The sequence below is a fragment of the Vitis riparia genome, chromosome 10 (assembly GCF_004353265.1).
Source record: "Vitis riparia cultivar Riparia Gloire de Montpellier isolate 1030 chromosome 10, EGFV_Vit.rip_1.0, whole genome shotgun sequence".
Taxonomy (NCBI): domain Eukaryota; kingdom Viridiplantae; phylum Streptophyta; class Magnoliopsida; order Vitales; family Vitaceae; genus Vitis; species Vitis riparia.
In genome coordinates, this window is record NC_048440.1 from 10,938,184 (window position 1) to 10,951,448 (window position 13,265).

A 13,265-nucleotide genomic window follows, 5' to 3' on the forward strand; every position below is an offset into this window, starting at 1 on the left:
TTTCACACCGTTTCAGTAGTCTTCCATGATAAATTCTCCCGCTTGTGCCTCGGTTTAGTGTAGACTAAACACATGAATGAATAAAGAGTTTGACATTGGTTAACCTTCTAACTTATTCAATCCTTATTATAAGGATCTAAAATCTTTTAAATAATCTCTAGTCCACAAATCAAAGTCGTAATAATTATTGGTATTACTTTTCAAACATGAGAGATATTTGTTATGAAAATTTTCAAACTTAATTTTGCAATATACTTACCTCCATTATTTGACATGGAAATTATCAAATATTATTAATGGAATATTGTACGGTATAGCGTGGGTAATCTAGTGACATAGGGAAATAATCTGAATAACGTTAGAAGGTAAACTAATCAACTTAATCACATTTAGGGATCAAATGCCACTTGAACCTCCAATTTCATTTGGAAAAAACAAAAGGGAAAGAAAAAAAAAAAAGAAAAAAGGAAAAAAATGGTTGTTGGTGGTGGGTGGTAAGTGTGTGGAGGAAGGCGAAGGGCAATACCAGCAGCAGGGTAACGGCTGGAAAAGGAGATTCACTACTGAGTTTAACCGTCAATGGTTTACCCATAAACCCACCAAACAAATGTTGTGTAACAGTGTAAGCTTTGTCTTCTACCTCTCATTCTCTCTCCCCTCACGCCTCCCATTCATGTCTGCTCTCATACATGCCGTCCAAATGTCACCCCACATGCCCACAGATTCACCCCATACCATCCTTTACTCACTCATGCATCATAAGTCATCATATGAGAGAGATACATCACATACAGAGAGGGGAAGAGAGAGAGAGAAAGAGAGACTGTGCCTTTTTCACTTTCCTAGAGAGAGAGATGGGGGCACCAACACAGACCCATTTGAGAAAAACATTACTGCCAAGGTTAAAAAGATGAGGCTGCAGTTTCATTTATTCTTTTTCAAAGAGGGTAAGTTTTATTTTTATTAATAAAAGAAAAAAAGAAAAGAGCTCAGAAAAAGCCACTGAGCACCTGGCCTGTATTTGCCATTGGGGCTGTTGTTTTTTCTGTTTGCTTTCTCTCTCTGTGGGTTGGTTTTGTATGGTTCTTTCTCTCTCTACAAATCTCGAGATTGGCGTCTCAGATAAAGACCGCAGGCTCTCCCTTGAGCCTCTTTTCTAACTGGGTTTTCATTCTTGTGATAGAGAAACTATCTGGATGAAGGAGATAGGAGGCTCTCTTTGGAGGAGAGAGCCTGCCTGAGAAGAACCAATACTGCTGAGACAGAAAGCCCAAAGCTTTAGGACTTCTCTGCCCTTCCTGGGCCTCTCTGTTTTCATCTTTATCCGTGGTTTTTTTGGGTGTTTTCCTTGGTGGTATGGCGCTTTCTATGCACAAAGAGTCTAAGCAGCAGATGGATTCCAGCAAGTATGTAAGGTATACGCCCGAGCAGGTTGAAGCTTTAGAGAGGGTGTATAGTGAATGCCCAAAGCCAAGCTCCATGAGAAGGCAGCAGCTCATAAGAGAGTGTCCCATACTCTCTAATATCGAGCCCAAACAGATCAAAGTCTGGTTTCAAAATCGCAGGTAACAGACTTTCTAGTTTGTAGCAAAGGACATAGAGTCTCTCCTCCTCTCGACTTTCTTTCTATTCCTTAATGATTTTCTTGTATAACTGCAAGAATTTGTTAGAAAGAGGGCTTGTCTGTTTATTTTTGTTTTTATGCTTGTGATTGAAATGGGTCCATTTTTGTGGCTCATACTGTTTCCTCTCTCTTTATCTCGTCATCTTCACGCATTCTTTGGTATGAGGGTAAGGATTTGCAAAATGGGGTTTTAGCATGGTGGTTGTTTTCCTTGTCAGTTAAAATGAGCTCTTTCCCTTTTTCACTGTTGGGCTACTTTTGATTCATTTTTCAGTTTTGGTTGAAAGGAAATGAGAATAGGTGATGGGTCTGGTTAAGTTGTTCTAGTTTTTCCATCTTTTCTCACATTTGTGTGTTGGAGTGTGAGGATAGTCTTTGAAGTGACATTTATTCTATTATGATGGGTTTTTTTGTTTTCAATCAGGAGTTCGTTATCATGGGTAGTGTCGTTTTCAAATATTTTTTCCTTTTCTATTTAGTTTCTCATTTGATTCGCAAGAAAATAAGAATGAGACATGTTTGGGCGATTCATTCATGCTTTTGGGTCTAAGTGTTAATGTCTTTGTTCATAGGCATTCATTCCTCGCTTGATTCTTAAGTTTCCCACTTTGAAAAAATGGCTTAATAGTTAAAAGGCTGTTCTCTTGCTTTTTATCCTGCCTCCCTTTTTCGTTCGCAAGATTAAAAATTGTTGTTATTTTTCTCTTGCCTGGTGGTTTGTATTTTTTTCTTTCATTTTTTCCCTGCTCTCTTTGTTTCTTTTATTCTTTCTTTTTTCATCAAAATGTTATGGTTTAATGTGGGATTTGGAAGAGGTGAAAACGGTTCCTTAGGTTTATGACTTTGGTTTTGTAATGAAAATGGGTGCAGATTCTGCTGACTGTCTATTAGAAAATTCCCTTAGCTTTTCTGTCTTTCTTCTTTTTCATGGTAGTCACTTTCTTGTGTTTTGTTGTTTTTATTCCCCTTGGTTCAGAAGTTGTAAAGGGAAATCTCACCTAGAAATTTGAATTTTCTCTTATCATGACTTCTTCTCTGGTTTTTTTTCTGAATGAGTGATGTTATTTTGAGATGGGTTTGCTTTTGTAATTAAATGAAAGATAATGACAGCTAATCAATTTGCTTTTTGATGAATACCTTTATATTATTCTACTGGTTTCTGCTGCATTTCATCATTTCTGGTTTTACTTTTCTTAATTTTACTTTTCCTACAGGTGATGTTAGAATGAGATATTGATAAATAAGTTTAGGATATTTTTTTCTCTCTCTTTTTGGTAAAGTAGATAGCTTTCTTCAGCTCCACTCTAGGTGTGTAGGCATCTTTTTCCATCTATTGAGTATGGGGCTTGTTTTTATTACAAGAAAAGAAAAATGAAATTGTCTGATGCTTGAAGCTCACAAGATCCTTTTTGTGTGATCGGATTGTTCTGGAAGTGTTGTTTTTGAAAGTATAAAGCGTATGAAATTTTTGTCTAGAGTAATGCTACATTCTCCTTGCTAGCTCCTACCCGAAGGAGAATATTAACTTCAGAACATTAAGCCTCAAATTTTATGAAAAATTACAGGGCATGCCATTGTGTTTACCAGAGAATTGAATTTTCTTATTGTAATAAGAATATGACAATTTTCACAAACACAGTGGTATGGTTTGTAGTTTTTTGTAAAATTGGGTACATGTGATGTGTCTTATTGGAATAGCTGAGAGGAGACTTGGATGGCAAAACTCTTAGAACAAGGGCTTGTTGGGAAGTTACATTCTTGTTTGTGTGCACAGTTGAAATGAATTTTTAATTTTGGGGATCATTTTTTGGCATATATTTCCATTGTCAATTGTAAGGGTTCATTGTTCTTTAGTTTGCTTCCAATTGTATGGATTTAAAAAGAAAAATATGAAGTCTTCATTTTTTGTTGTTTCATGTCCGAATGCTTACATAATTCTTGTTCAAAAGTTAAATGTGCCCATGCAATAGGGAGCCACTGAGATTTCTCACCTTTATAATGATTATAGCTTCTATTATTCCATTCAGTCTTGAGGAAAAATTTAGTGATGGCTGATGAGCTACTATCTCAACCCATGTGTTTGCTCTTTTTCTGTTTAATAGGTGCCGTGAAAAGCAAAGGAAGGAAGCTTCTCGTCTCCAGACTGTGAATCGGAAGTTGACTGCAATGAACAAGCTGTTGATGGAAGAGAATGACCGGTTACAGAAGCAGGTCTCGCAGTTGGTTTATGAAAATGGATACATGAGACAGCAGCTGCAGAGTGTAAGCTCCTCCACTCCACCTTCTTGCTAGCATAAAAGTGGCATCATCACTTGGTTATTTCTGTCCCTAATATCCGAAGGGGCTTTTATAATCAAATTGTTTGTGGATTCTTGACCTCGTAAATCAGCATTGAAATAATTCTAATCCAATTTTCACCTTCTTTAAACCAGCATTAGGAAGTTTTGCTATGCATGACGAGATTCTATTTTGTTTCATCCATTGTTCAATTAATAGTACTTATGTCCTTATAAATCTCATTTGCTGGATTATATACCAGGCATCTACAGCGACCACAGACACTAGCTGCGAGTCTGTGGTCATGAGCGGTCAGCACCAACAACAGCAAAACCCAACACCTCAGCATCCTCAAAGGGATGCAAGCAACCCAGCTGGGTAACTTACTTTCAACTATTTAATCTGATATAAAGAAAATACCTAATTTCCTGGTTGATTTACATGCTTACGAGCCTTCTTTTGTGTGTCATAGTCTACTCGCAATAGCTGAGGAGACCCTGGCAGAGTTCCTGTCCAAGGCTACTGGAACTGCTGTCGACTGGGTCCAGATGATTGGGATGAAGGTACAATCTCTTTCAGCTTCCTTTCTTTAATTTCACTAGTTGCTTTACCTTGTAGCAGTTCCCAAATGTAACCATCTTTTGATTTCCATGTAGCCTGGTCCGGATTCTATTGGAATCGTTGCTGTTTCCCGCAACTGTAGTGGGGTAGCAGCACGAGCCTGTGGCCTCGTGAGTCTAGAACCCACGAAGGTACTTGTCCTGACTTGTTTTTACTCTATTGTACTGCGTTAGTTTTGGTGTAAAGTATGTGGTAACATCTTTACAGGTTGCGGAAATCCTCAAAGATCGTCCATCTTGGTTTCGTGACTGCCGATGCCTCGATGTATTGAGTGTAATCCCTACAGGAAATGGGGGGACAATAGAACTCATATACATGCAGGTTTGTTGTGTTTATAAATTAATAGTTTGTAATGGTTTCAACCATTCGATTCTTGGTCATGTATAATGTTGAATTCTTTCCTTTCTCAGACATATGCTCCTACAACATTGGCATCAGCACGTGATTTTTGGACATTGAGATATACTACAAGCTTGGAAGATGGCAGTCTAGTGGTAGCCCATTTAGTGACATTTACTTTATTCCCCATAATCTCTTGTTTTATTTTTTTTATCTTTTCAGAGGGAGAATTTTTGGAAATATTTTACTTATTCATGTTGAAGCTTTACCTGTCAATAACTAATATACAGCACATGAGTTGGATAAAATTAAAATTATCATTTTTAAATGGATATTTCTGATTTAAAGATCATTCCTTTATTACATTTATGGAGGAGACATTCTTGTAACATACCAAATGATCCCCTTTTTGGGAAATTGTATGCTTTCTTGTGGAAGTTGTTGCTGACCTCATGTAATATGTAGGCCTACTATGTCAACTGATTTCACTGTAGTTCCCTTGTATTGTTGGAGTGTGCTTGATAGTCTCAGTAACATACTTGCAGATTTGTGAGAGGTCATTGACATCTTCTACTGGTGGCCCTACTGGACCCCCTGCATCAAGTTATATAAGAGCGGAAATGCTTCCTAGTGGCTATCTAATCCGACCTTGTGAGGGTGGTGGCTCCATTATTCACATTGTTGATCATGTTGATTTGGATGTAAGGATAAAATCTAATTAAGCTACTTCAGGTTCTCAATTATCCAACTGTGGTTTATTTGTTTTGTTTGTCTTTAATTTATCTATTTGTATATTTCAGGCATGGAGTGTTCCTGAAGTTCTTAGGCCGCTATATGAATCATCTAAAATTCTCGCTCAGAAAACGACTGTTGCTGTAAGAACTTATGGTTGTGTGGGGTCATTTTCTCTGGTTTTATCATATTCTTGTTCATTCTCTTATATCTTTTTTATTTTTTTGTATGCAGGCATTACGGCACATACGACAAATTGCACAAGAAACCAGTGGAGAAATTCAGTATGGTGGGGGCCGCCAACCTGCTGTTTTAAGGACGTTTAGCCAGAGATTGTGCAGGTAATGCCATCAAGCATATTTGTTTTAAAATATCTGCTCAGTGCTTGCATCTGATCCAGCAATTAGGTGTATTACAGTGGATTAGTCACTGCATCAAACCTGACTGACCAAACCAGTTGAGATGTGTTCCACATTATCATCTGATTAGGGATTTTTTTAGAATTTTTTTTAAAAGAGACAAAAATGAAATTTGGTCTTTAGGACCTATTTTTTTTTCTCTTGTAATGTTCATCAGTCTGTTTCTCGACTAATTTAAAATGTATATTAGGGGGTTCAATGATGCTGTTAATGGGTTTGCGGATGATGGTTGGTCGCTCATGGGTAGTGATGGGGTGGAGGACGTAACCATTGTGATTAACTCATCTCCAAGCAAATTCCTCGGGCCCCAGTATAACTCGACAATGTTTCCAACTTTCGGAGGTGGCGTGCTGTGTGCCAAAGCATCAATGCTGCTACAGGTACATAGAAAGTCTAGACAACCTTGTAAGGTCTATTGATAGTGAATGTATGCTAATTTGTGGATGTCCAACTTCTGTTTTATCTCTCAATGCCACCCCACAAATATTATTTGAATCTTCTGGGTTAACATCACTATTGAAATATTTTATATATCCATATGACTGTTTATTTGAATCTGCAGAATGTTCCCCCTGCTTTACTTGTTCGATTCCTGAGAGAACACCGTTCTGAGTGGGCTGACTATGGTGTTGATGCTTATTCTGCTGCATGTCTTAAAGCTAGTCCTTATGAAGTTCCCTGTGCAAGACCTGGAGGCTTCCCCAGTAGCCAGGTCATTTTACCTCTCGCCCATACAGTGGAGCATGAGGAGGTGACAACTTTCTCATCCAATCTCAAATTCTTTCTACATCATTTTCTTCTTGTCTTGCTCTATGCATTAGTTTTACAATGCAAACTTATCAATGCGTATTTTACCTGATGCAGTTCTTGGAGGTGGTTCGTCTAGAAGGACATGCATTCTCGCCTGAGGATGTGGCTTTGACACGGGACATGTACTTACTACAGGTTGGTTTATCTATAATAAATATTTATGGAAGTGATTTTGCTTATCTTTTTCATAGGTAGAACTTTGTAAGTTTATCTTATTGACATAAATTTTTCTTAAATTTTCTGTGGCAGCTATGCAGTGGGGTTGATGAGAATGCAGCTGGTGCCTGTGCTCAGCTGGTTTTTGCACCTATTGATGAATCATTTGCTGATGATGCTCCTTTGCTGCCATCTGGCTTCCGCGTCATACCATTGGATCCTAAAACGGTTTGTGAAGCTCTATACATTGAATGCTATTACCATTTTGGAGAAAATGTTATTTTCAGTGAGAATCAATGAAGCATGGTGTTCCACAGTCTTTGGGATAATAAAGGAGGGTGCACCAAATGTTTAATGGATAGAGTATTTTCCTCAAGGATTCTAACTGTTTTTTTTTTTTTCAAACAAAAAATATTGTCCAAGAGTGTTCAATTAATATGCATGCAAGATACAGAAAAGTGTAAATTATAAACTTGGCAGCTGAAAACCACCAAATCTTCACAGTAAGATTCTAAAAATGAGACAGGATTTGGTTGCTGGAATCTTTACTGGATTCATCATAATGGATTTTTTAATTGTGGGTAATATCTAAGGTTTTCCAACCAAGAAATGGAACTTTTCAGTTGGACTTCATTGGCCAAAGCCTTTGCATACCCTTTCTGTAATTTTTGCTTACTTTCCATTTTCGTTTTTGTCTTGCACTTGTAACAGCCATATCTTTGTACTGCAGGATGGACCTGCTGCTACTAGGACATTGGATTTGGCCTCTACACTTGAAGTGGGAGCCGGTGGGGCACGCCCAGCCAATGAGTCTGATTTGAACAATTATAACCTCAGATCTGTTCTGACTATTGCATTCCAATTTACTTTTGAGAACCATGTTCGAGACAATGTGGCTGCTATGGCTCGCCAATATGTACGTAGTGTTATGGCCTCTGTTCAGAGGGTTGCCATGGCTATTGCCCCTTCCCGGCTCAGCTCCCATATGGGCCTAAAACCACTTCCTGGTTCTCCTGAGGCTCTTACTTTGGCACGGTGGATTTGTCGTAGCTACAGGTTTGACTTGGATCATATTAAACTTCAAAATTATAGAGTTTTTCCATCAGGCTCTTACTTTTTCTGTGTTCTTTTAAGCATCTCTTAACTATTATTTGCTTTGCCGCTGCTGACTTGCTTACTTCCAGGATTCACACTGGGGGGGAGCTCCTTCGGGCTGACTCCCAAGGTGGTGATGCTGTCTTGAAGCTACTTTGGAATCATTCTGATGCAATCATGTGCTGCTCCCTGAAAACAAATGTAATTGCTCCAAAATTTTCTGCAACTTTTTTACAAAGAACATCCAAGTGAAAAGCACAGCTTTATTGTGAACTATCCCTATGTGTTTTCTTTTCCTCCCTTCTCAAAACAACCAAATGGAGCTCTGTTGGGTTTTGCATTCACAAACAAAATTGATGTGATTGACTGTGATTGACTACGAATGCAGGCATCTCCAGTTTTCACATTTGCTAACCAGGCTGGGCTTGATATGCTTGAAACTACTCTGGTGGCCCTTCAAGATATAATGCTAGACAAGATTCTTGATGAAGCTGGGAGGAAGATTCTCTGCTCAGAGTTCTCTAAGATCATGCAACAGGTAATTATGATGCATCATGTTTTGTTTTCTAATGATGGGTTAACAAAATCACATACAAGCCCAATTTTGAAATTCAATTTGAAACTGTATTACAATATCTTAAGTCTTTTGTTTTTCAATTGCAGGGCTTTGCGTATCTGCCAGCAGGGATATGCACATCCAGCATGGGCAGGCCTGTGTCTTATGAGCAGGCCATTGCATGGAAAGTCCTGAACGATGAGGACTCCAATCACTGCCTGGCTTTCATGTTTATAAACTGGTCCTTTGTGTGATGCACATAGGCTTTGCTATATCTTAAGTTATATAGTATGTGGCTTTAGAAAAAAGTTGGTACAATATTACATTATGACATGAATGAAGTATATCAGGATCTCATAAACACTCATCTATATATGTATTGCTTATGTTTGCTTAATGGTGCTTTCTGCTGTCCACCTCTTGGTACCATTTGTTTGTTTTGTTGGGTTCCTATTCGGCATAGGACGTCAGTAAATTTCTTAGTAACATTCACTTGGAGCCCATCTTGCTGTCTTACACTCTTTCTAAATAGAGAACAACTTGTTGGGTTGTCAATGAAGTAACTCTTGTTTGTTTCCCAGGAAAAATTGGCCAGAATTGGTTTGGAAACGCTTTTTCCCTTGTCCATTAGCTGGTTGTCAACAAGTGGAGAAAATGGGGTGAGGGGTTGTTGTACAGACGCCTTCTAGCCAATTTGATCATGTCTTCATCTTCTGCATCATATTTTATGTTTTATTGGGAAAAAGGCATCTCTATCCACTACAAAGCAGTAAAGCTCATTTTTTGAACTTGAAAAAGGAAGTCGGACCATTTTGCCGTTATATTGATTAGAGCCGAAATGTTCTAATGAAAAATGTATAAAGTAAATTATGCATTATATTGTTAGGAGCCTAATTTTAGATCTAACTTGTATGTTTGAGCTGAATCTCAAGTTTGAAGGGTGAAAAGACCGTAAGTTGCGAGGGTGATTTTTAGTCATGGCAATGAGGTAATCAAATATGAAGACATGAAACATGAAGAAGGCCAAATAAAACCAAAAGAGACAAGTCATGAGCATGATGCATAAGTGATGGATCCTATGAAGGCATCTAGAGAAGATGAAGACATGTTCAAACTGGCTTGAGGAAAATTTAAAAAGAATCGAAAGACAATTTGAAGATTGGATGAAGTAAATTTTGAATTTAAACTAAATTCTAGAGCGTTTCCTGAGATCACTTTAGAGCACAACACATCGATTCAAAGCTTGAGAAGTTAGGAATCTAATGCTTCAAACGATGTATGAATCAAAGTTAGAATGAAAAAGTTATAGTCAATTGAAATATGCAATTAAAAAGGAGAACTTCATATCAAAATTGCACAACCATTAATTTCAACAAGTTTTTTTTGTTTGAATGAAAATTTGACTTAAGTTCGTGATGTCAAATTGTTTGTTGAAATCTCCAACTAGTCATATCAAAATGCTTGTTGAAATAAATTTCAAAATGGACCACTCTAATCGGACACCGTTTACAAATACTCGAGGCTTGAAGCATTTTGGCATTTCACCAACCCAAAATGGGCCCTAAACATTTGAAATTTATCATTTATTAATTTTTAGTTATTTCAAGGTAGTTTTTTTTTTTAGAAATAAGTGGCCAATAAGAATATGTCATACATAGGGGTTTTACCCAAATTATAAAATCTCAGCTTTTAGGTTTTTCTAAAGAGTTAACATAGAAGAAGACACAATGAGGATTTTGGTTTATTTTTCTTCTCCATTATTGTTAATTAATTTATTATTTTTGGTTTCTTTATTTTCAAGAATGATCCTCATCGTATTTAATGGATTGTGTATGTGACAATATATTCATGAAAGGCTAAAAAACTATCTTAAGACATGATGTATGAAAACCTAGGGTTGAAACCTAAAAGGTAAAAATAGGTAAAATCAAACTTAATGATAAATTAAATAAAAGATTAAGGCATTAACATAAAAAGCAAAATAACCTCTAATGTTAGTTTGTGTTGCGGGCTAATATAATTGCCCACTCATGAATTCTAATGACCTTAACAATTCTTGATTTCTAGTTATCTAAGTTTTTGTTATTGTCATCTACCCTTAAGCAAATCTATACGGAGTGGTAAAGTCCTAAAATCATATACTAAACCCCATATGTCATATTAATTAATTTAATAGGTATTTCAAAATGGGATAAAATATTACTCCTTGACATGATCAAGAAAGTTCCAACCTACGAAGAGAAAAACCAAGTTAAGTAAGAACACATTTCTCACAAAGCAAGTCAATGTCATTATTAAGAATAAGGTGTTGGTGAAATATTGTGCCACCATCTTAGTCCAAATTGGAGACTCATTTGTAGAGAGAGCTTTGTTAAATTTGAGGGTTGGTGTCAATTTGCTCCTATATTTCATCTATAAGAAATTGGGATTAGAAGAGCTTAAGGCTATTGCCGTAACACTCTCTTTTGCAGATTGCTCAATTAAGGAACCCAGAGGTGTGGTTAAAGATGTTTTGGTGCAAGTTGACAAGTTACATTACCCAATGGATTTTGTGGTATCAGACACAAAACTAGTGAGGAATTATGTGAATTCGATTCTAGTTATTCTTGGAAGGCCATTCCTTACCACAACCAATGCTCCCATCAATTGTCGTAATGAATTAATGCAGTTATCTTTTGGGAACATAATCGTTGAAATGAATGTTTTCAACTTGTGCGAGCAGCTAATGGATCATAATGACATGGAAAACGAGCAAGTATGCCTAATTGAGGCTTTGGTACAAAAGCACGCAAAAAAGTTGATGGACGATAAAATAAAGAAATTTTTTACTACACTGATAAAAGGAGAGAAGATGGAGATTGCTACAAAGTGACTAGAAAAAGTTAATATTCAAGCTTTGAGCAGAGTCATGGTTGGTGAAGAAAATAAGAATGAGGAAGCTAAGATCGACAAAACAAAGTTGAAGCCCCTAAAATTAAGATATAATGAAACAAAGTTGGACTTCATTGTCTCTATGCTATCTTTTTTACACATTGACATTGATTTGAGCATTCAACTCATATCTCTTATATTGTACATGACTTTGGTGTAATTGAAGTTACATAGAAGATATAAGTCATGGGTTCCTTGTAAATAGATAAGTTGTCCATGGTTCATTCATGGATTTAGGTAATCCAATAGAGATTGTAGCGCACTACCACTTAATTAGATGAACGATCTGTCTTGGGCATTGGAATGAGTTTCCCATGGTAAGTGCACAAGTTTGTATGTTTACCATATTAGACAGAACCTACGATGAATCATTACGTAAAACTATCGACTGTCATGATTTACCAAATTACTATACTACATGGACTCTCAACCTCGAGAAGATATTGAGCCTATGCCATAGTCAATAGGAGGCTTTAACCTATGAGTCATTCCCTAAAGTGGTCTCATATTCCTACAGATTAGGTCATTATTAATGGAGGTTGGTGGTAACAAGTATTCTTAATATTGGCACTATGATATCTCATAGGTTTGAGATAGTGCATCACCTTAGGTGATCTAAAGGACATGTGATTTAGAATATTGTGGTCATAGCATTTAACTTAGTAAATTTCGACATATCCTCATTGGAGTTAGATTATGTCAATTAATCACATAATAAGGAGGATCTGTAACTTAAGAATTGAAGAGATAATCTTGATAGGTGATAACCTATCCTTGTTAGATTATGGACATCAATTCATAGGGAGTCTGCATGTAATGGATAGTAGGTCATAGACCCAAACTTCGTCTTATTGTTATTTACATAAGGTATTAAAGTACAGTTGATTCTCTATAGTGGTATATTGAATCAACTTCAAAATTGTATTCTTAGAGAGCTAATGCTCTTATAGGTCTTAGTGGTCCCTACTCGAGCTCATGTACCTTAATGACACGGTCTATTAGCGTTGGATTTGTTCAAGGTTTACTTTTGTGTATAAGGCCGTTTTGGTAATTACGCAAGATTGCACAAGGGTTAGTAGTATCTGGATTGGCTAATTGAGTAATTAGATGGTTTGTGAGGTTAATTAATCAATTATGACCCATTTTGAGCTAGATTACATGACCAAACCCTTAGTGGGCTTAAGTTAATTAAGCCTAATTTGGGAACCCTATAAATACCCTTTTAAGGGTAGGGTTTCCATTACTTTTTGAGTGAGTCGTCTTCCACCTTCAAAGAAAGAAGAGAGTCATAGCCTCTTCCCTTCCAAGGACCTATCCTTTAGAGTGTCAAGGTCGAATTTGAGCCATTAGGTGAAAGATCTTGGGTTTACGAGGCTTCTTACGACAACGTAACTATTCTTTATCATGTGGATTCGATTTCGGAACATCTAAATCAAGGTATTATTTTCTAAAGCTTTTCATTTAGTTCATATAATTGATAAAAATGTTATTTTGTCACTTTCGTTGCATAGGATCTAAAGGTTTAGGGTAGATTGCATGTACCTATACGATCTAAGGCTTGAGAATGGAGAAATTTAGGGTTCTCTTCAGCCTCTACCACATGGTTTGAAGTAAGCATATCTAGAGGAAAATGAAGAAAACTCAGTGATGATTTCTACTATGTTGACCAAAGAGCAAGAGACAAAATTGCTAAGATGCTTAAAGT

At 36.9% G+C, this 13,265-nt stretch overlaps 1 protein-coding gene across 1 annotated transcript; it reads left to right on the top strand.

Annotated features, from left to right (window-relative positions):
• Window positions 1-1,035: 1,035 nt before the first annotated feature.
• Window positions 1,036-9,130, top strand: LOC117923971 (homeobox-leucine zipper protein HOX32-like). Its single transcript, XM_034842502.1, has 18 exons — window positions 1,036-1,565; window positions 3,727-3,886; window positions 4,164-4,279; window positions 4,374-4,464; window positions 4,558-4,653; window positions 4,730-4,843; window positions 4,933-5,016; window positions 5,407-5,562; window positions 5,662-5,736; window positions 5,828-5,934; window positions 6,203-6,392; window positions 6,575-6,763; window positions 6,877-6,957; window positions 7,072-7,206; window positions 7,709-8,034; window positions 8,163-8,274; window positions 8,462-8,611; window positions 8,737-9,130. The coding sequence occupies exons 1-18, from the start codon at window positions 1,357-1,359 to the stop codon at window positions 8,881-8,883; spliced, it is 2,538 nt and encodes an 845-aa protein (XP_034698393.1). The 5' UTR covers window positions 1,036-1,356; the 3' UTR covers window positions 8,884-9,130.
• The last annotated feature ends 4,135 nt before the right edge of the window (window positions 9,131-13,265 follow it).

What these genes read in the sequence shown, in the direction of transcription:
- LOC117923971 (XM_034842502.1), top strand. Translation starts at nt 1,357, where the DNA reads ATGGCGCTTTCTATGCACAAAGAGTCTAAGCAGCAGATGGATTCCAGC. An exon ending in GATGCAAGCAACCCAGCTGG is followed by an intron (nt 4,280 to 4,373) that starts GTAACTTACTTT and finishes TGTGTGTCATAG; the next exon opens with TCTACTCGCAATAGCTGAGG. An exon ending in TCTCTAAGATCATGCAACAG is followed by an intron (nt 8,612 to 8,736) that starts GTAATTATGATG and finishes TTTCAATTGCAG; the next exon opens with GGCTTTGCGTATCTGCCAGC.